Raw genomic sequence first — 20919 nt, 5'->3', positions numbered from 1 at the left:
GCAAGAAGTCAAAAACGATGGCCGGTTCGCTTCTTCTCGTCTCTTAGCTACAATTTTGAAGAAATCCCGGATTCTAAAATCTTCGTATCCAAACTTCCCCTAAAAGTTTTGATCTCAATATTTTTGTCAAACTTGTTATTCATCATCCACCTTGTGGGTTTTATTTCAGTGCCTAAGAAGATCCTCCTTTAGTATAACAAACATTCCTGATCCTAGAAGGATTTTCTTCTCTGTTCTTATGATGAGACTGTTGAATCTCTTGTCAAAGTTGATTTTGAAGCTTTTGGATTCTGCCTGTTGCTTGTTATTTAAGGTTTGCAATTCGGTTGCTTCTGTCTTTCTCAGGAAAAAAGTGGGAATGGTTTTGTGTTGTAACTAGTAAGAAGTAGATTTGAGGTGAGAGGCCCTCGATGGATTGGCCCACGGCCCAATAGAATATTCTATTTATGAGGAATGCTCGAGTGGGGTGCAACTCACTTTGCCATAGTAGGCCACACCTTTATTGATCCAGACCATTCATTTGATAGGTATTGCTTTGGATATCTTATAGCTCAAAAATCACGTGAAGCACGCAATCCTAATGCCTTTTAATTTCCATTTTTTATTGAATGTGAAGGGTGTTGCCTGTATGTAGTTTTTGCCCTCTATATTCAACAACAACATTGGATATTAAGATTCCTCTTGACTTGCCCATCTCAAGGACTAATAAATTCAAGAATAATGAATGTAAACTCAATTCTCAAATATGAAATATAAAAGCTTAAATTCGAGGATAACCTTGCTTTAAAATCTGAACGGAAAGGACCTTACCATTTCCTTGGGGGATTAAACTTCTTAGATTCACCATCTACAAGTCTCAATTTTATTTAAATATCTAAGGGATTTCGCAGCTAGCTTTTGCATGTGAGCATGGTTTTAAATTTCGACCGAAATCCAAAATTTCGGTGGAGACCGACAACAAAATCACACTCATCCAAAACGGTATTTTAGTTTGGCCGAAATTTCATTTTTTTCTCCAAAATTTCACCCAAAAAACCTGTATTTTTTTTAAAAAAAAAGTATTTTAATATTTTACCGAAATTCCGGCCTAAATTTTATATCAAATAAAATACTATTTTCTTTGTTTCGCCAAATTTCGGCCAAATTTTCGATTTCCGGGGGGTCCGCAACCGGTATCGAAACCAAAATTTAAAACCTTGCATGTGAGAACAGCCACCTAATTTGAAACCGGTATGAATTAAACGAATAAGACAAAATCTGTCAAAAAGTTAGCATGTGTGGCTGTTCTCACATGCAAAAGGAATCTGTGAAACGGCTTCTGCAACATCGCCTAGCAAATCCCAATATTTAAACATGTAATTACAAGTTATAATAACTATTCCCCTTTCACCCACATTGGTCAACGATCAATGTGGCCAACTTTCTCAGCGTAAGTATACAGTTATCAAAGTTGAGAGCATAGAGCAATGCAAATAGGGGATAGAAAATTTTCCAACGCATCGTTTCTTAGCACATGGGCAAAACTTGACAAGAGTTGCAACATATCACGTCTTAGCATGTAGGGAAAGCTTGACAGAGTAACAACAAACTGTTAAGAGCAATGACAACCAGTATCATCAAACATGGTTAAAACAAATACTTTATAATAAAAACTAATGCATGAAATAGGAGAAATAACATCAAATGCTTGTTGAACTAGACGACTGCATCCATAATCATTACAAAGAGAATATTACTCCAAGCTCTTGTATATCATACCTCTAGAGATTCAGCCCAGAAGAAAAAAACACTTGGGCTTGTTCAAAATAGGAACACCAGATAATTGTAGCATGGGTCCAGGTGGAAAATTTGCAGGCACAGATTTGAACTGATGGAATCAACCAATCAAAAAACCTAGGCCAATTCCATCAAGCAGATTAGTAAAAGAGAAAGCCACTAAGCCCCAGCCACAAACCAAACTCTAGCTTATCTACACCTACCACGACAATTTCATCTTCCAAGGTCAGTTATTCACAACACAGAAACCTAAGGGGAACCATGGGAGATCAGTTTTCTTCTTTTTGACTCCAATCTAGCTATACACAAATGAAATATCTATAGAACTTAATACCCATTTCAAGTGAGACTTATCTGCAATTGAGTTGCACTTCTTTCTTCTCTTATTCCTCAAGTCCATAGCGCAAGGCCACTATAAGAGCATAACGGCTCATCGCTCAGGTCATAAGGTTGCAAGACTCAAAATCCTTGGCTTACCTAAAATATGAGCTCAAGTAAAGTCTTGCACCTATATCAAGGGGGCCACAATCTCCACCTACCGCATGGAGGACTATTGGGACGTATGAAAGGAGCCGCAGAGTGAGAGGAAAAACAGCAGGATCAGTTCCGTTTTTTTCTGAGACACCGAGTGTGCCCTTAGGAGCTACACGAGTGGGTCCTACTTGGGTTGTCTCTACCTTATGATTACTCTCTTCAACCACAACTTGGTCAGAGTTCAGGTCACAAGGGTTAACAACCAACGCAACGTCCTCAAGTCTTCGGTATTTTCCAGGGCCACCTCTTTTTTGGAAGCGTTTATTTGTACATAAACCCAGCACCAAAGTGGATGTTGTCTCAAGCCACTCAACAATCAGACCATCAACATCATCATAATATATCCGCCGCTCCATCTACAGACACATAATATTACTAGCATAAGATGTCTGCAATTGATTATGAATATAAACTAAGAGAAGGGGAGGATCCTTACAGCAAGCTTATGAATGTAGATGGACATGAATTTTGGCCCAAGTCCCAAAATTCTAGCATCAGAAATCATACTCTGCCAAAAGAAAAAACAGAGAGATATATATTATTTGAACCATCTACCAAGACACAATGAGGAAGGCAAAAATATTAATCAATCCTCAAGAACCAACAAAAGTTCTAATCAGTCGTCGATTGAAGCTACTGCACATCTCAACAAATTATTTTCTGTTAAATTAGATAACAGCTTAGCATCCCATTCAGCTATTGGGTTTGAGCCCTGAGACCTTATCAAAGCCTTCAAATCCACTGGAAGTAACCAAGTTATTGAAAGCTGCAAGCATAAAAATCAAGACAAGGCCATGTAGTATTCATGCAAACATCATGTGAACAAAATAGATATGTATAACGAGAAAGAATTAATAAAAACGGATATTCCTACAAGTACAAATGCATGTGAGGTGTATTCGCATTGAAGCAGGCACCTTCATCCACAGGCAGAAAATACAAATGCATGTAAGGTAATAAACATGTAGCAATAATCTCCATCTTTTATTTCTCATTTTCAGGTTACCATATTCTTGTGAGAAAGAGATGATATTATCTTTAAATTTATCATGGAAAACAGAACCTGTCAGAAAAATGCTTTTCAGTTGATTCACGATATACTATCGCCTCCCAGTATTATTAGGTATAGTAAAACTGTTTTTAATGTATATTTAGATCATGTCTACAAGCCAGGGATTTTTTTTTCCATGATAAATTAGTGTCTCCAAGTGGTGAGAACTGGCTAAAAAATAAGGAAAAACTCAATCCTATTTTGAGTAGAGTTTTTTGTTTCCTGATTAGCCACTTCTCACCACTTGGAGACAGGCGGGTGGGAGAAAGAGAGATTTGAGAGGGCACAATTGAGATGAGGGTGAGAAATGGCTAAAAATCAGGAAAAACTCGATCCTATTTTGAGTAGAGTTTTTTGTTTCCTGATTTTTTAGCCACTTCTCACCACTTGGAGACACTAGTTTCCTGATTTTTGTTTCTGATTTTTAGCCACTTCACCTGCCTTACCCCTCCTCTCCCACCACTTGGAGACTCCTAGTTTATCAATGAAAAAAAAAAAAAAAATGGTAGCCAAACGTGCCCTTAATGTTTAGTTACTTTATCATAATTTGCATGTAGAAGAAATGAAGTGTGAACTGACACACCTACAGATCTACAGATATGAAACAAAGAAACAGTTTACAGAAACTTCCACCAAGGGAGCATTTGGATGCATGGTTCGCTAAAAGTTTGAAATTCACAGAATTTAAAAACAGTGAATTTAAAATCCCTAGATTAGATTTCACGTTGTTTGGGTGACATCCTTTATTTTCCTAGGATGCAGTGTTATGTTGTTTGGATGAAATCCTGTATTTTTCCTAAAAATTGCATTTCGATTATTTGACTTATAATTTCATGACCATTATCATTTACTAAATGAGTTGGCAAGTTGCAATGTTATTCACTACTCGAATGTGTTTAACTTGTAGCATTACTCAACTCTCCAAGAGTATTTCTCCCATGTTTTTTTCTTAAATGATATCACATAAATAGTAGGGTAACTTCTATGATTAGTAGATACATCTTACATCATTCAATCCATGATAATCAATAGCATCATGGGACTCCATTATAGGTCCTGTCACAGGATAGAAGCTCCCCCTAACTTAAAAAATAGCCAAACTACTGGGATTTGTATTTAAAAAAAACTAATCCTTAATAATAATATGACCCAGGTTGAGAACTATATAAATTGTCCAAAAATCAGAGAAGAATAGAAACATGAAACACATAAAATCTATGAGAAGAAGTAAAAGCGAATAAACGGAAAAACCGCACAGTCCCCATATTTTGAAGTGAAGGAAGAACATGAATGATATATACTCTTAATTAAAAAACAAGAGTTTGAACTCCAATGAAAAAGAAGAGTTAGAACCAAGAAAGACTCCAAGAAATGGGTGCGATAGGGATATAACCATTCTTCTTATGATAGGGATATCCCATTTTTCTTATGAGAAAGGAAGTACACCCCTTGTCAAAGTAAAGGGTGTTCGGGCTCAAATGCGCAAACTGCTTGATGAGAAAGAGATTGAAATTTGAGAAATGGAGTAAAAAAAGGTGCTTTACTTTTGACCTTGAGCTCCATAACCTCAAACATCAAATCCCAAACCAAAACCACACCAGAAACCAACCCACAATTCCAGAAATCAAATTGCAAAAGAAAATGCAAAAAATAAAGGGGGGGGGGGGGGGGGGGGGGGGGGGGGGGAGGGGTGGGGAGGGGGCTTGGAGAGGAGAAAATGGGAGTAAGAGTTGCCGGTGACCCGTCCTTGGATGCGGCATTGGACGAGAGGTCCTTTTATATGGTCCTCGGTAAGCTCAGCAGAGAGAGAGAGAGAGTTGATAACCCTGAAAGTGGTCAGCAGTGCCAACAATTGGTAAACTTGGACATAGACAGACTCAGACCCTGATCTTTGGCAAAGTGAACAAGAGATAAGGGAGACATATGAGCAAGAGGGAGAGGGAGAGTGCTTTCAAGTGAAATATGTCCACATAATGTTTTAGTTTTCATTAAAAGCAAAATCTCATGTTTTATGATGGATGGAAAACACCAAAGTTTACGTTGATTTTGGGCTAGTGGCGATTACACATTAACACTGAAAAGGAACATCATAATGGAGAGGGATTTGGGGAGACATATGAGCAACAGGGGGAGGAAGACTGCTTTGAAGTGAAATATGATGTCTACTTAACGTGATTATGTTTTCATTAAAAGCAAAATCGTATGTTTTAGGGCGGATGACAAAAGGCAAGGTTTTTGTTGATTTTGCTCTTGTGGCGATCACACTTGCCACTGAAAAGGGAGATTAGTCAAAAGTCATAAGCTCCTCCAGCATCGTCATTGAGCAAATTTGTCGATCACCAACATGCTGGAAAACCACTGAATAACCCTCAATTCTATCCTTAGCTTCCTCAATTGTGTCTGCTAAGTGCCGAGAATAATTACCCTTTCATCCATTAAATTACATTATAAGAATCTCCTTCCACACAGAGAGGTATTTGCGAAGATATTGACCCACCTTGACAATACCCGAAAGGAGAAAAGTTTCCGTCATGTTAGAATTTTTTTTTTTTTTGTAATGGTGAAAGATTTCATTAAAGAAAGGAGGGCCGAAATGGTCCAATACAAAATATGGGAAGAAAAAAAGAAGAAGAAACAAAAAGAAAAAGAACAACATAAAGAAAACAGTAATAAAATCAGGCGAAATGTCGGCAGAGAGAAACCAGAATCAAGGGGGGAGGAAATTAAACTTCTCCGATGACTCCAACCCAACCCCCTTCTTCCTAGCAAGCATGTCAGTAACCTCATTAGCAGATCTCCTCACATGATGGATAGCAATATTAGATGATCCCACTATATCATCTATCTCGTCAAATAAGTGCGCAAAATGCCAAGGGCATGGGAGAGAACCACTAAAGCCCTCAGGGTCCCCCTCAACCGACATGTTAGAATCACAAACCTCAAAAGGGCCAAAAAACGCATGCTAACATCCCCTGCATCACGCAACAACCCCCAATGCCAGTCAAACATAAATTTCCACGGCTAGGCCCATCAAAATTAAGCTTAAGGAATCCAGGAGCCGGCTTATCCACCATGACTCTACTAAGCTAAATCTCGTTTCAGAACCTTCTAATCGAGGGAGCAGCGTAATCGCAGAACTCAGGAAGAACCTCCACCCATTGGGCAATAGTTTGAAGTTATCCGTTGCCGGATCGCCCAAACCTTATTCAAGACACCCTCAAACACTGTTGTTTCTTTCCTTCCAAAGGATCCAAAGAACAACAGCCAGAGCCAACCCAGAGAATATGCCCCCTTGTCGGCCACTTGATCACTAATCAAGCAGCTTCGCAAGATGATAAGGAATATTGTATGTTGTCCTCGGTTCTATCGTGGTGTGTACTGTATACATTAAATCCATTCCAAACTGTAAGAAGAAACTTTGATATTGTTTTAAAGTCAATACATGCTACACCATTCTAATTGCAAAAAACTAACTATGATGACGGCTGCGTACGGGATAGAACAATGATTGTATGTGCACTCTCGAAATTGGGTTGGTTCTCTCCTCAGTTTTGATTGCTGCTTTAACCTATAAAAAATGATTCCCCTTGAAGCAAAAGCCACAACCTTAAGACAGTAGCAGACCAGACCAAGATCGGGAACAGAAGAACTCTCTTTTCACTGATCTCTTTTGGCAGGTAGATTGGTCTCAATCAATAGAGGTGCAACTCGGGTCGGGTTCAACCCGAAAATGTCACGGGTTGGGTTTTGTTTGAGCCGGGTCGGGTCGGGTTCAGGTTGGAGGAATGGAACCCAAGTTGTGTTCTGGTTGAGGTGTGGGGCAACCCGACCCGAGTCAAAACCCGACTCTTTTTTTATCATTATTTCTGCTTAGCTGTTTTCTTTTAAAACATTTGACCTAAAAAGAACTCTCCTTAATTAAAGGCTAAAAGTGCTGTCCTTTATAAAAGGCTAAAAAAGTAAAAACCCTAAAAAGTTTTCGTTTTTATCTCCCGCCCAATCTCCATTATCCCTCTTTCTTCCTTACCTCAATATCCTATGCGATTCTCTCATTTCCCACCTTTGGATTTCATCTACACTTCATATTCTTCCATTCCTAACCCTACCGCAACAAGAAGAAAAGAAACAGCAGATGTGTTATTGACGAGAAGAACCCTAAGTATTTCTCTCTTAATCTCATCTCTCTCCTCTTTCATGTTCCTCTTTCTCCTAGTTGTGTTTCAATCCTTCATTTTAATTTCATTTTTCTCTAATCCACTAAAGATTCATATGGGTTTCATCTGGAAAAAAGACGAGGTGCCTAAGTTGGCAAAGGGTGGGTTTTTTTTTCTTCTTCTTTTGGATTTTGGTTTTTCTTTGACTTGTCTAAATGGAGCTTTTATATGGTGCCCGACCGTCAAGTCCCTTGTGCGCGGTACCACCCTTGATGTTTGATCCAACAGCAGACCACTTTTTAAGAGGCTGCTGTTGGATCAAACATTAAGCGTGGTATTTTTGACGTACCACCAACAAGGGACTTGACGATCAGGCACCATATAATTTCTTGTCTGAATGATGGATTTTACAGGTAAGAAGTAGCAGCAGCTTTCGAGACGGCTGTGACGAAATGCGGAGTACTGTTTCGAGGGTTTTACATTGGAAGATATATAGGGCGTACATGCCGTAGATGTGGCGACTCACCAGATGACCGATGATGCACCATAAAAGTGAGTTATTTTTCTTATTTGTTTTATCGTTTTTTATTTTTATTTTGCAACTCAGGTTGGGTTCGGGTTGACACATAAATCAATGCGGGTTGGGTTCGGGTTGAGAGTCGGGTTAGGGTTGGGCAAATGACATCTCGGGTTGGGTTCGGGTTGGCCTCAACCCAACCCGAGCTGCACCCCTATCTATCAGTGACACCTCGCAACCACGGAAGAATGTTAACCCCGTGCTTATGTGAAGGGAAGTACTCAGCTAAATATACAAGAATTTCCCAAAGGGCAATCCCAGCTTAATTCAACTAGCAAAGTATTATAGGCAATCAGATGATATTGGTTTCATGCAAAGCAATACAATGACTATAGATCCATTTCAACAAGTTTGATTATTAAAACTAGAACCACCAGATACAAATAACTTGTTACAGAACTGAAAGGAAACGAAATTAACAAAGGTATAACTCTAAAAAGAGCCTGTACATAAAACCAGTGAGACAATTGTGCTAAAAATATTGATACACACTTCACACAACATATGGAGAAAGGATTTTCCTTCACACAAGAAGGCATGCAAAAGAAGAAGAAAAATACACCAAAATTGCTCGAGAAAAATAAATCTATGGAGCTCAGAAAACGTGCTGTAACATCCTTTTTTAATCTTAAGCCTCATTTTATAAGTATACTCAACTCAACTCAGCAAAGCCTTTGTCCCAAACTAGTTGGGGTCGGCTAAATGAATCCTTTAGAAAAAAAATCATCATCATTTTACAAGTATAAAAAGCAAAAACAAAAAATGCAATCAAAACACAATAGAAAGTGCATGAATATACGAGATAAAAAAAAAAAAAAAAGGCTAACATATACCTCTTTCTTCTTTAGCAGAGCCCAAAGGTAGACTTTATCACCAGCGTCCACAGCAAGCCTGCTAGCCAACTTTCTCTCATTGCAGTAAGCCGCAACTTCCGCAAGGCCCGCACTTCCAAGGATCCTGTGCTTTAAAGCCGCAGCACATATTGCTTCCCGACCTTTTATGGATTCCACAGCATGCTTATCAAAATAAAAACCCGTGAAACATTTTCTTGCAAATTCACTGTCGGAGGAAATAACGGCATCCCCTTTAATTTCTCTCCATTGCTGCAAATACATTTCTTCAGCATCCAGGGAGGCATTCAATGTCCGATGCACAATAATATCGGGATACCTACGGAGAGGCGAAGTAAAATGAGTGTAAAAGGGAGCAGCCAGTGCATAGTGGGCCCAATCGTTCTCCCTGTCGTGTAGATCTCCAGTACAGAAGTATAAAGCTAGTTGCATTGGTCTTACAGCATAAGAAATGAGAATTTGAGACAAAACAGGGTCATTCTTGAGTTCTTCCTGTATTTTCTGCAATGAAAGATGGAGCTGACTAGAGGAGGAAATATCTAATTCGAATCCATGTTTGCCGCAAAATGCTTCAAACTCTTTAAGCTTCCGTAAGTTAGGTTCTGGATGCCTACGTAATAAGGCACTATCAGGGAAAACTCTAGATACAATTTCTGCAACCATCTTATTCGCCAAAAGCATAAATTCCTCAACGAGAAAATTCGAATCAGTGCGCTCACAAAGCTTACTATCATATGGCATTCCACAGTCGTCAAACAACAAAACAAGCTTGGGGTTTTCTAAACATAGAGCCCCATCTTTGAATCGGTTTTCCTTCAACCTCTTAGAAATTTCAAGAAGACTTCTGACGGATTTGATGACATCATACCATTCAAAGTGGCCATAAAGTTCAGGACAACCATTTTCAGAGATATTATGACTATTCCCATTCAATGATCCATCAATGATGTCCTGGGCATTTTGGTACGAGAGCTTGCAGCACGAACGGATCACAGTGCGGCCAATCCAATGGTCAATAATGCTCCCCGCAAGGTTAATGTCCCAGGTTATAGAAAGAGCAAGCCTATCTACCCCAGGAATAAGCGAACCCAATTCTTCCGAAAGCAATGAAGGTAACATTGGTACCTTATGCTTTAATAGATAGACGCTTGTAGACCGGGCTTGAGCTTCTATATCTAAAGCTGTGTCTGGCAGAACAAAATACGACACATCCGCAATGTGGACCCCTACTCTGAAAATGTCATCAGACACTCTTTCTACTGATAGAGCATCGTCAAGCTCAGTGGCAGTAGAAGGGTCAATAGTAAACGTACAAAGATTTCTAAGATCTCTTCTTCTTTTCAGCTCCTCCTCAGGTAACTTCCATGGAACATTGGGAAGACAAGCAAGTGATTCAGAAGAAAACCTAGAAACATGAACTGCATTTTCAAATAAAATTGCAGCTATTTGTGGTTCAATTTCTCCACCCCGACCGAAAACATGCATGACATGGGCTTCCGGTAGAAAACTTTCTTCCTTCCAGGCATCAATTCGGGCAGCTATTAATTCCATTTCAACTGTCACATCACCATTCTTCAGTCTGTCTTTAATGCACTCTGGCAAGCTTCTTACAGAGACCATCATTTTTGGAAATTTTGGATCAGAGGGTGTCATATGGATGTATTCCCTAGAAGGAAACAATGTCGTATTCTTAATTTTTTCCAACAATTGTCCACCAATCTCCTTTTTACACCCTTCCTTGTAAGAAAGCAAGTGTTTAACACCAAGGAAACCAACGATAGCGTCACGACGAGGTGACTTTTCAATGATACCCAAGACTCTGCCAGTCGGACGTTTAGATGGGAATGAACTTATCATGGCACATACCTTCCCCAGTGCACTTGCGGCTTCTCCCTGCTCAGAGACACAACCTCTATTTGAAGGATATAAAGCCAAATGATGTCCATTAGCCCCATTATTAGAACTTGAAGGTCCAAATACCAGATCAGAATCAACAGGTTCACCAGTAAATAAATGCTCCTGATAATGATACCTCCCATTAGAAGGCAGGAGGACATTTCTGGAAACAGGATACTCAGAGTCTACGTCCACTTTAGCTTTCCCTTTGTAGTTGTCACCAACGACCTCTGTGACGCCAGGGAGCACATCAGAATCATCCGACGGGATGCAATTACAAAGACGACTAGCAGAACCTTTCAGTTTAGTCCATGATGCCACAGGATCCAATCTAACGGCTACAATGTCACCCTCTATCTACATCACAAGGAGAATACATCATGCTTAAAATGTGTGTTATAAGAAAAAAATACCAAAACAAAGATGACAAATGACACCATTAGAGAAAGAATATGATTCCCCCCAAAAGCTGATGGTGCATAGTCCAAGCAAAGATCATTACAGAAGGGCTAAGAAAATTCTAAATGAATGATATGCCGAACCAGATGAAAAACATAAGGAAGATGCTAGTAAATCAGTCTAAATTGATGTTTGACCAACCCAGTCATTATTTGAGGATACACATACATTTAGATGCAATGCCAAATGAATATTAAGCATGCTTTCTTAAATGAGCGCTTAAAGTAAGAAGTGTATATACGGAAATGGAACAGCTTGAGTAGGTTTGAAACAGAGGAGAAAATCGATTATGTCTGTAGCTTCAAGAAGGCAATATTACTATTAGACTCACAGACACCCCGAGCATAGTTGGCAGACTACTATCGAAAGATCATGCAGTACAAATTCATAGGTCCCCTAAAGTCATGGGAGAGAGTAGGCCCTTTTTTTTTAACTGAGATCAATTCTCCTCCATCGTGACAAAGTGCGTCGCCTAGGAATCAACCTTTCACGTTTTTGTGAAGAGATGAGATTTAGAAACGTCTTTCTAGTGAGATTAATCTCAGCCCTTTAAAAAAAAAGTGAGGGGCTGATTCCTAGGCGAACGCACTTCGTCGCGATGGAGGTGAAACGAGCTCTTTTTAACTTAAGTGATTTAAGTGACACCTTCAAAATACCTAAACTGCTAATTAGAGTTCAAATTCCCAGGTGGGGCCTATATCTTCAATGAAGCTCCCTACAAAGGCCTAGGGTTGACAGCGTAGTCTATGGGTGCCATGGAAATGACCATTTCCCCTTTCTTGTTCTTGTGACTATAAACCTTGAATTGGACCCTATCACCAATGCAAGAAAAGTAAGATCACCATTGAATAAAGTTAAAAGAGCTCTATTGAAGTTAATCAACTTTCAGATTAGAGCTTCTCTAAACTTGAGGATTCCAAAGCCAATATATTTGTGGTCACTACACCAATGGATCTGCAAATTATTACACCATTCTTCGTCGGAATAATTTCCCCGATCAACTTCCTAGTGGACTCTCTAATTGATTTTAAACTTTCTTGAATCATCCTTCAAGTAGTAATGTCTACAACAATAAGAGCCAAGCACATTGCAGACCGTCACACCGGTCAATTTTCAGTTTATCACACTAGAGATCTACTGGAGACTACACCAATGAATGTACAAATTACTACACGATTGATCTCTCGATTGTCTACGATGAATATTCAACTCACTGCACCAATTAACCACCATGTTGTCACCTCAGCAAATCCTAAGATCACAAAGATATATTAACAAAAGTTCATGTCTAACAAAGAGTTCCTCTTCCGAGAGGGCTCTTTTAAAAAAGAAGAGTCTAGAAATTAAACTTTTAAAATTCTATACAACTTGAAGGAGTTTTCCTTCAGGGAAAACTCTTTTCAAGAGTAGTTCAAAGGATGAAGGATTTAACAAAGGTTCATGTCTTACAAAGAGTTCCTCTTCAGAGAGGGCTCTTTTAAAAAAGAAGAATCCAGAAATTAAAATTTAAAAATTCTGTACAACTTAAAGGAGTTTCCCTTCCGGGAGAACTCTTTTCAAGAGGAGTTGAAAGGATGAAGGATCTTAAAAACTACATTATTTTTTCGGGTACTAAAATTGAGAGAATCAATGAAAGTAGGATTACGATGCAAAGGACAACGGGTTCAAAATTATGAACTTCAAAATTATCAAGGCTCCTACAATCTTTCTTTTTTTTCTGAAAATGGACGCTCCTATAATCTTTTACAAGAAAAATAGTGGGAATGAAGGAGAAAGAATTCGTCCCATAAAAAAAAGAGAAATTATGAAGGTCCCGTTGCCCTATTGCAATATGGTTGGTGTCGTACAATACCTAACGTTTACCATACTTGGTATCATCTATGCAGTAAATCAGTTACGTCAGCATCTACATGGCCGTAGAGAGAAACACTAGCAGGTTGCTAAGTGTGTCACGGACTACTTTACGAAATACAACAGTATAGAAGTGAAAAGGGTGTAGGGTACTCCAATGAAGATTGGACAAGTGACCTTGACACCACAGCCGGTCTCACAGGATTTTTTATTATGGTGAACGGATAATTTGGTATCATGGACTAGCAATGCCCAATCTAGCGCAAAGGAAGAGTACAAAGAAATGGCATCAACCACTGCAGAGCTTACTTGGCTCAGTCGTCGTCTACAAGAGCTTCGCCTTAAGATCAGGTCCTCATATATTGGTTTGTGACAACTAGGGTTATTAAGATGGAACAACACCCAATGTTTCGTGCCAAACCAAACATATTGAGACTGATTAATACTTAATCAGTGAAAAAGTGAAGAGTGGGAAACCATATCCGGTTCATGCTTCTAGTCATGTCTAATTTGCTTAGTTACTGTAGAAAATCCGAGAAATACTTCTCAACACAGATCGAACACGATGTGCAACAAAATACCAAAAGAACGATGCAGAGAAACACAATCACACAAGAAACACAAGATTTTATGTGGTTTGACACTGCCTACGTCCACGGCGGAAGATTTTCACTATTTCGGTCTAGGGTTACAAAGTCTCTTCTTCTTGGCCAAGAAAAACAAAAGAATAAAAACCTTAAACCCGCAACCCTAACATGTGGCTTATATATCAGCGCCACTACATGGAGAAATTTACTGAAATACCCTTAAGAAATTTACCGCAACCCTAACATGTCGCTTACAAAGTCTCTTCGCTCGACCCGCGTGTGCGTCGCGCACACTAGTCCATCAGGGTCCTGTATAAATGCCAGAATACAAGACATCTGCACAACAGTTACTCACAACTGGGATCACCGCAGACCATCACAACTATTTGACTGACAAGTTGAGAATGTTCCAAGAAACCTTCCAGGTTGAGAAGAGAATCAAGAATGTTAGGAAAGGTCATTTAACCTTAATGTAAGTGTACTTATGTCACTTGTCCATATATGCATATGAGTCGTTGTAATTGCTCTTTTGTTAGATGACTGAATACATTATACAACTCTTCTCCAAAAAGAATAAAGAAGTAATATTGAACTGATTGAACTTCAAATAGAAAAAAAGGGGCGGCCCATTGCACGAGGCTCCTGCCATTGCGGGGTCTAGGGAGGGCTAGATGTACTTCAAATAGAAAAGCATAGAAAAAACATACAACAAAGAAAGTTACTTCATACTTACTGCCCTATTTTGAGCGGCAATTCCATTGATGAGGACATCAATAGGTACTCCATCTAACGTACAATAAGCCTGACAGAGAAACATTGTAAGTCATTTTTTCACAGACAATAAGAATAATTTAACCAAATGATGAACAGTACAACTCTAAATGTATTCACGCGAAATGATCCTCACTTCAAGTCGGTTGTGAGCATTCACACGAAATGAAGCTCTAAAAGCACCACCTTTCTGCAAAACAAGAAAAAAGATGCCAATAGTCATTTTATTCATGATTGGTACAAAGATGTCCAAGCTCATAAAGATAACCAAGCAAGGTGCTAGAAAATATGTTTCCCCAAAGTAACCCAACCAACCTCGATTGCCTCATTAACAGCCTCGAGCGACAAGTGAGTAGCAAAATACTTTCTCTGTGTCATATCAGGATGCCCTTCATTCTCATGGCAAGGAAGAAATTCCTTATTTGGAGATGGTAATTTTGTCTTTTCGTAAGAGATTGGATCTGGACATGAGCTGGAACTAACTGCTAAAACAATGCCGTCCAAATCAGATGGAAAGTGATTCTGATCTTGCATACTACCCAATTCCGTTGATTTCGCCTGACTATTAATGTGCATAGTTGGCAGTGAACCGAAAGTAACATTAGATGCTCTAACCAGTCCTCCCTGGTCCTCAGATGCATGGATGTCTACTTCTCTTTTGTTTGAAGGAGACAATTCCACAGGAAGTGAAACATAATTTGAATTTCCATTGTTTCCGACATAATTTGAACTTCCGTTGTTTCCAACATAATTCGAATTTCCATTGTTTCCGACATAATTTGAACACACATTGTTTCCAAAACCTTCTGATGCCTGCCCACATATTCTATCGGCTGAACTACAACCTGTCCCTGCAAATAAGGGAGAAAGAGAACATCAATGCGTCGCACGCAGATCAAACAATGCTGGAGATTTGTGACTTGAATTTTTTTTGCAGATCATTGCATAGACTTCGAACTCAGACTGGTATCTATAAAAAAAGATCAGAACATCCGGCAGCATGCAACAAAGAGGCATTTCCTGAACCAAAAGAAGGATGAGAGCAACCCCAACCGTGCTTGCTCCCCACAGCTAAATCTCAACACAGGAATAATAATTAGTACATAAAGGTAATAAGCAACACAAATCACAATGTAGTCCTCAGTTTTCTAATTGCTTGTATTAAGAGAAAAAGGCAGGCACAAGATACATTACTATCTAAGTATATGTGAGTAGAATAGGTTTAAATCCAATGAGAGACAAAGGTCTCAGAACTGGTAGGCATATCTGGTTGCCTAAGTACTTTGTAGAGGCCATGCGTTTGTGTTGATGCCCATTGAGGTATTCTGTGACGAACCAGTTCTGAACTGGAATCAAGGATGCATCAAAATAAAAAAACGTACAGGTCAAACAATGGTTGCAATGATAGAAGTCTTCTAGTCCTTCTCAATGGCATTCAAATGGAGGGTCCTCAGAATTGTTTTCGTCGTTTTCTAGCAATGTATGTGGCTCGTAAAGTCGATGCAGATACAAATACAGGTCTTTCAAACACGCAGTTAAAATCAAAAGTTCGAAATCTTCTAGCCCCTCTCAAGGGCATTCAAATGGAGAGTCCTCGGATTTGGTATCCATCAGTTTCTAGTAAAGTATATGGGGCCTAGGTTCCATGCAGACGGATACACATCCAGGTCTTTCAAGAACGCAATAAACCATATTGATCTTCTTAGAAGGGAGATCAGCCTCTTGACCAAACCTATCACTCCCAGAAACTAGGACCAACTAGGACTATATGAATACTTACCCACAATCTTTATCACAACGAGTCCTACTTCCTACCTCCGTGAGAAGATCCTAAGAAATAACAAATAACTAATTTATTCTTTACCCTAGATACATAACAAATTTTGGTGCAATTTTGGCTTTTAGATTTAACTCTAAACATAAATTCCAACCTATAAAAACCTAAATTCCCATTTGGGCCTAAATCAATACAAAAGACTTGTAAGATAGCAGTCAAAACAAGGAAATAGAGAGAGAAAAAGACGAGATCCCAAAATAGAAACCCTAACCGAGAAGAGGCGATGGATTCTGCTTGGAGCGTCGATTCTGTCTACGCCTTTTCTTCTTCTCCTTCTCCATTTCATCTGCTCTCTCCAAACCAACTTGATTCTTCTCTACTATTCCTTTCATAATTTTAAACAAAAAAAAAAGAATTCAAAATCCGAAAAAAAAAAACAAAACACAAAAAAGCAAAAAACAGATCAGCAAATCAGGAGTCTTTTCCTCTTCCAGCTCTTTTCTGTTCGCAAAAAAAAAAAAATTACACGGAATGAAGAGTTGAAGAAGAATAGAACAAAGAGAAATAGGGATTTCTTTTTTTTTTTTTTTGCCCTTTCTTGTTTTAGAAGAGAGGGTGAAGGAGAAGGAGAAAAGAGAGATTGTGGTTGAAGAAGAAGAAAAAGGACGTGATATAATGGTCGGCAAGATAGTCGACTCTCTCTCTCTCTCTCTCTATTCCCCATTTTCTTTTCCGTTTTTAGAGCTGTAACGAAGACGCGTTCTTGTTACGATTTCCGTGACAGGATTTATCTATTTTGACAACTTTTCAAAGAGATTTTTTTTGTGACAAAAGTAACCCCCACCCTACGTTTCTATAAAATGATAATCTTGAACGTGATTTATAAAATGACAAAAGTACCCTTATCTTTTTATCCTCTCCTTGATGAAACTGCAAGGCTTTTTCTGTGACAGCAACTTTGCGAGGGTCTATAATAGACCTGGCAAAAAGTGACCCGGACCCGCGGGTCACCCGGCCCGCCCGTAAATTTATGGGTTCGGGTCACCTATTGGTGACCCGTTAGAAATTGACCCGCGGGTCCACCCGGCCCGTCAAAAGTGGGCCGGGTCGGGTGGACCTGCGGGTGCCCGTAGAAAAGTGCGGTTTTTTTCTTATAATTGTCATATTGTTTTACTTTTTTCCGTAGTTTTCTCGGTAATTGTCATATTTTATATGTAATTTTTTTACTTTTGACCTTTTTGCGGTAATTTTTCATTTCAAACTTACAAGAATCTTTCAAAAATCCGTAATGATTACTTCTCTTTATTCTCTTTATTTGCTAGCCACCTTTGCCCCGACCGTACTTCACCCAATCTTTGCAGCAAAGGAGGGGCTACAAGCCAAAAAATAGCCCAGGAGAAGGTGGCTAGCAAATCCCTAAGTAATAAAAAAACTTAAAAAATACGTCAAAAATCCGGTGACCCGCGGGTCGACCCGGCCCGTATGGGCCGGGTGCGGGGTCCAATGTCAATGACCCATAGAATTTCCGGGTCACTTTGACCCGGCCCGTTGACCCGGACCCGGACCGTACGGGCCCGGTCAAATCCGGCCCGGCCCGCCCGTTTGCCAGGTCTAGTCGATAATGAAGATGCCAGATCTCCATGGACACGTGTCATTTTTGTCTTGATTTCTTTGATGGGGGCGGATAGGATTAGGAAAAGAAACTTTAATGTATTTTCATAGTTTTTTTTTTTCTGTTTGGCACACTTATTTTTCATGGAATATTTTCCAAAAATTGAAACTTTTCCTTTAACTCAACTAATCTTGCAATTTTTCTATCTATCAATTTTTATCATATATTTTTTTCCAACGGTTCTTCATGAAAATTTTTAAAGGATTCATTAGACGACCCCAACTAGTCTGGGACAAAGGCTTTGTTGAGTTGAGTTAAGTATATTTTCCAATGTGTGAAAATTATCTTGAAAAGAAATTCTATAAAAAAAAAAAAGAGTTTTTCGGCATTTCTCGAACCCTTTTAAATGAAAAAAAAATAATCTAAAATGTTAAAAAAGTTACCCTATTTGCCCAGAAAATTGCAATCCTACTAGACCCTGCAAATTTCCATCATTTCTAGTTCAAGGAAGTGAAGCGAAGTGCTTCTTTCAATAGAAGCCTTTGATTAGTAGGGGTGACTTGAGAGTATAGGCTGTGATTCCTCTCAGATTGAGAGATTGAAGCCTCCTACTTCTGATTCCGAACTACTATGTGTAGGGGTGGCCAGAACCGAACCAGACCAGAAGAACCGAACTGTTTAAAAATACTTTGGGTCCGCTTCGGTTCTACTGATGGAGAATAGAACTTATTCGGTTCGGTTCCGGGTCTAATATTTTTGGTTCGGTTCTGGAACCGAAGAACCGAACTTTTGAATATATATATATATATATATATATATATATATAATATTTTTTGTATTTCTATTATACATATACTTATTAATATAAATTACTTATAATATTAATAAGTAATAGTTAATAGATACTATTCTTATAATAAGAAAGTAACTTATATTATAACTTTAATTAAAAGTTTTTTATAAATTATAATTAGTAATTAGTAATTAGCCATTAGAACCGGAGAACCGGACCGGACCGAACCGATTTTGTTCGGTTCGGTCCTACTATGTACTACGGTTCGGTTCGGTTCTTACGGTTCATGGAACCGGGAACCGAGAACCGAAAAAAATAAAATAACCGAGAACCGAGAACCGAACCGGTTGGCCACCCCTAACTATGTGGGTGGGAACCAAGGGGTCTGGTCTTCGTCCAGGTTGTGCTCATTAGGAATCAGACACCCCCTAAAGCAGCCCCCGAGGAAGTACCACTCGGTGGTTGTAGACACAAGTTTTTTTTTTTCTCTAAATCCAAATGGCTTGTTTTGATGCGAGGAAATTTTATTTTGGAAAATTTTTTCTATAAAAGATGAGTTTTCAACATTTGGCTAACTCATTTCAAAAAAATTCAGAATCAGAATACATTTTTTTTACTACTTCTGGCAATCAGTTTTGTTACAAGCTTACCCATTTTAACAAAATCTATCTCTGTTTGTTACAAGCTTAGATTTTTTCAATTAAAAATAGGGAGATGATACTTTCACCCCTTTGCAGTATGCATTCATCCCCCTTAGAACATGAACAGTGGGCAACTTTAATGCTTTTTTTTACGTCAAATCACGTTAAAAGCGGGGCGAATGCGTACTGCAAGGGGTGAAAATATCATCGCACTTAAAAATAATCTCATTTTGTTACAAGCTTAGATGAAGTGTGGGGAAGAAAGAAATTGAGGAAATAAAGGGAAACAATGGTAAATGGAGAATGCAAGAGTATTGGAACATTTGACCTGAACCCACGAACAAATGCAATTATTGAGCCTGCTAAATGAACAGTCATGATCATTTTACATCTAACCCATGTGCATTGTGTTGACATGATGATTAAAAGAAAAGAGGCTTTAACAATAATTAGTTAAAGATTAACATGGAAGACTTGCAAATTGTTTTTTATTCTGATATTACATTAGGTAAAAAGAATCTCGGAAAGCTTACTAAAAACTTTTTGTTCACAAAACCCCCCATAAATTGTTTCTAATTGTCAAAAAGCCCACTCTACTGAGGGGACTTTTTATTAAAAAGAAAATGGCAGCACATGAATTATGGAGAATATGGAGAAGGTGCATGGTTCAGACCTACACCTCGAAACATCTATACAAAAGTATAAAGGAGAAGCCCTCTTTTACTTTTTTTAGTGGGGGCAATAAAAGATAGAAAATCAAACTTTAGATTTGAATATATGCACCGACCATTGTCCCATCAAAACCAAATGAATCTGTTCTCTAACAAATCAACGCCATTTAACTGCTAAAAATTCATTTTTTTTAAAAGAGGAAATGGTTTCTGCGCTCGCGCGCAGATAAGAGAACAGAAAGGGTGGGGCCACATTTTGGGTGGGATCCAAAGCATTCATTTGATGAGACCTTTCATGGGTAGGGTGTCCACAAAAAATCAGCTCCATTGGATCACCTTAGAGTGTCCATTTGTGAGGCCAAAAATGGACAGCATCCATGATTGGGCCTTCCAAATGAATGGTTAGGATCACCCCCCAATGGCTCCACCCCCCTATTTATGTGCTCAAGCGCAGATAAGCCTATCTATGCTCGAGCGCAGAAACCCTTCTCTTTTTTAAACTATGAAACTTTAATAATAATGATATGGTAACCGAACGAAACAAATAGCCTCTTCACACGTTGTTCTTTTTTGGGGGCTTTTTTCCGTAAAATGACAAAACTATCCCTCCCACGCCACGTGGTATGTGGGGATTTGTTCGGTTCCACGCTCGGTCTCCATAGCAGCACTCACTCTTTATTAAAAAAGAGTAAAGGAGGGCCTAAAACAAAGACAGCACAAAGATCAACAAAAACTACGAAAACAACAAAAGCCAAGGGGAACCCCACTTCCAACATCTCCACCCCACTTATTTCTCTATTCCCGAAAAAAACATGTAATTTTTCTTCGGAAAATGATATTTTCCACCCACTTTCTCAACATTTCCACCCACTCTTGTTTTATCTTCCCTTGAAAATAACTGCATTCCACCCCCTTTTG

General features: G+C 38.9%; 1 protein-coding gene across 2 annotated transcripts; it reads right to left on the bottom strand.

Moving 5' to 3' along the window:
• Positions 1–1328: 1328 nt before the first annotated feature.
• On the bottom strand, positions 1329–16995 carry LOC143849002 (Ribonuclease II/R family protein). Of its 2 annotated transcripts, XR_013235515.1 has the most exons (8): positions 16556–16995; positions 14823–15358; positions 14644–14697; positions 14470–14538; positions 8926–11196; positions 2747–2818; positions 1759–2666; positions 1329–1588 (listed from the first exon to the last, which is right to left on the bottom strand). XR_013235515.1 is itself a non-coding variant. In XM_077358047.1 (7 exons), exons 1-7 carry the CDS (start codon positions 16674–16676, stop codon positions 2250–2252), a joined length of 3540 nt encoding a protein of 1179 aa, XP_077214162.1. In that variant the 5' UTR covers positions 16677–16995; the 3' UTR covers positions 1614–2249. The 2 variants fall into 2 exon arrangements, 1 of the variants encoding a protein (XP_077214162.1); XM_077358047.1 differs by lacking the exon at positions 1329–1588 and having other exon boundaries at positions 1614–2666.
• Between the last annotated feature and the right edge of the window lie 3924 nt (positions 16996–20919).

Source organism: Tasmannia lanceolata, unplaced genomic scaffold (assembly GCF_043159265.1).
Source record: "Tasmannia lanceolata isolate RefF3 unplaced genomic scaffold, GAP_Taslan_0.1 ptg000016l, whole genome shotgun sequence".
Classification (NCBI taxonomy): domain Eukaryota; kingdom Viridiplantae; phylum Streptophyta; class Magnoliopsida; order Canellales; family Winteraceae; genus Tasmannia; species Tasmannia lanceolata.
This window is presented reverse-complemented; position numbering and strand designations above follow the sequence as displayed.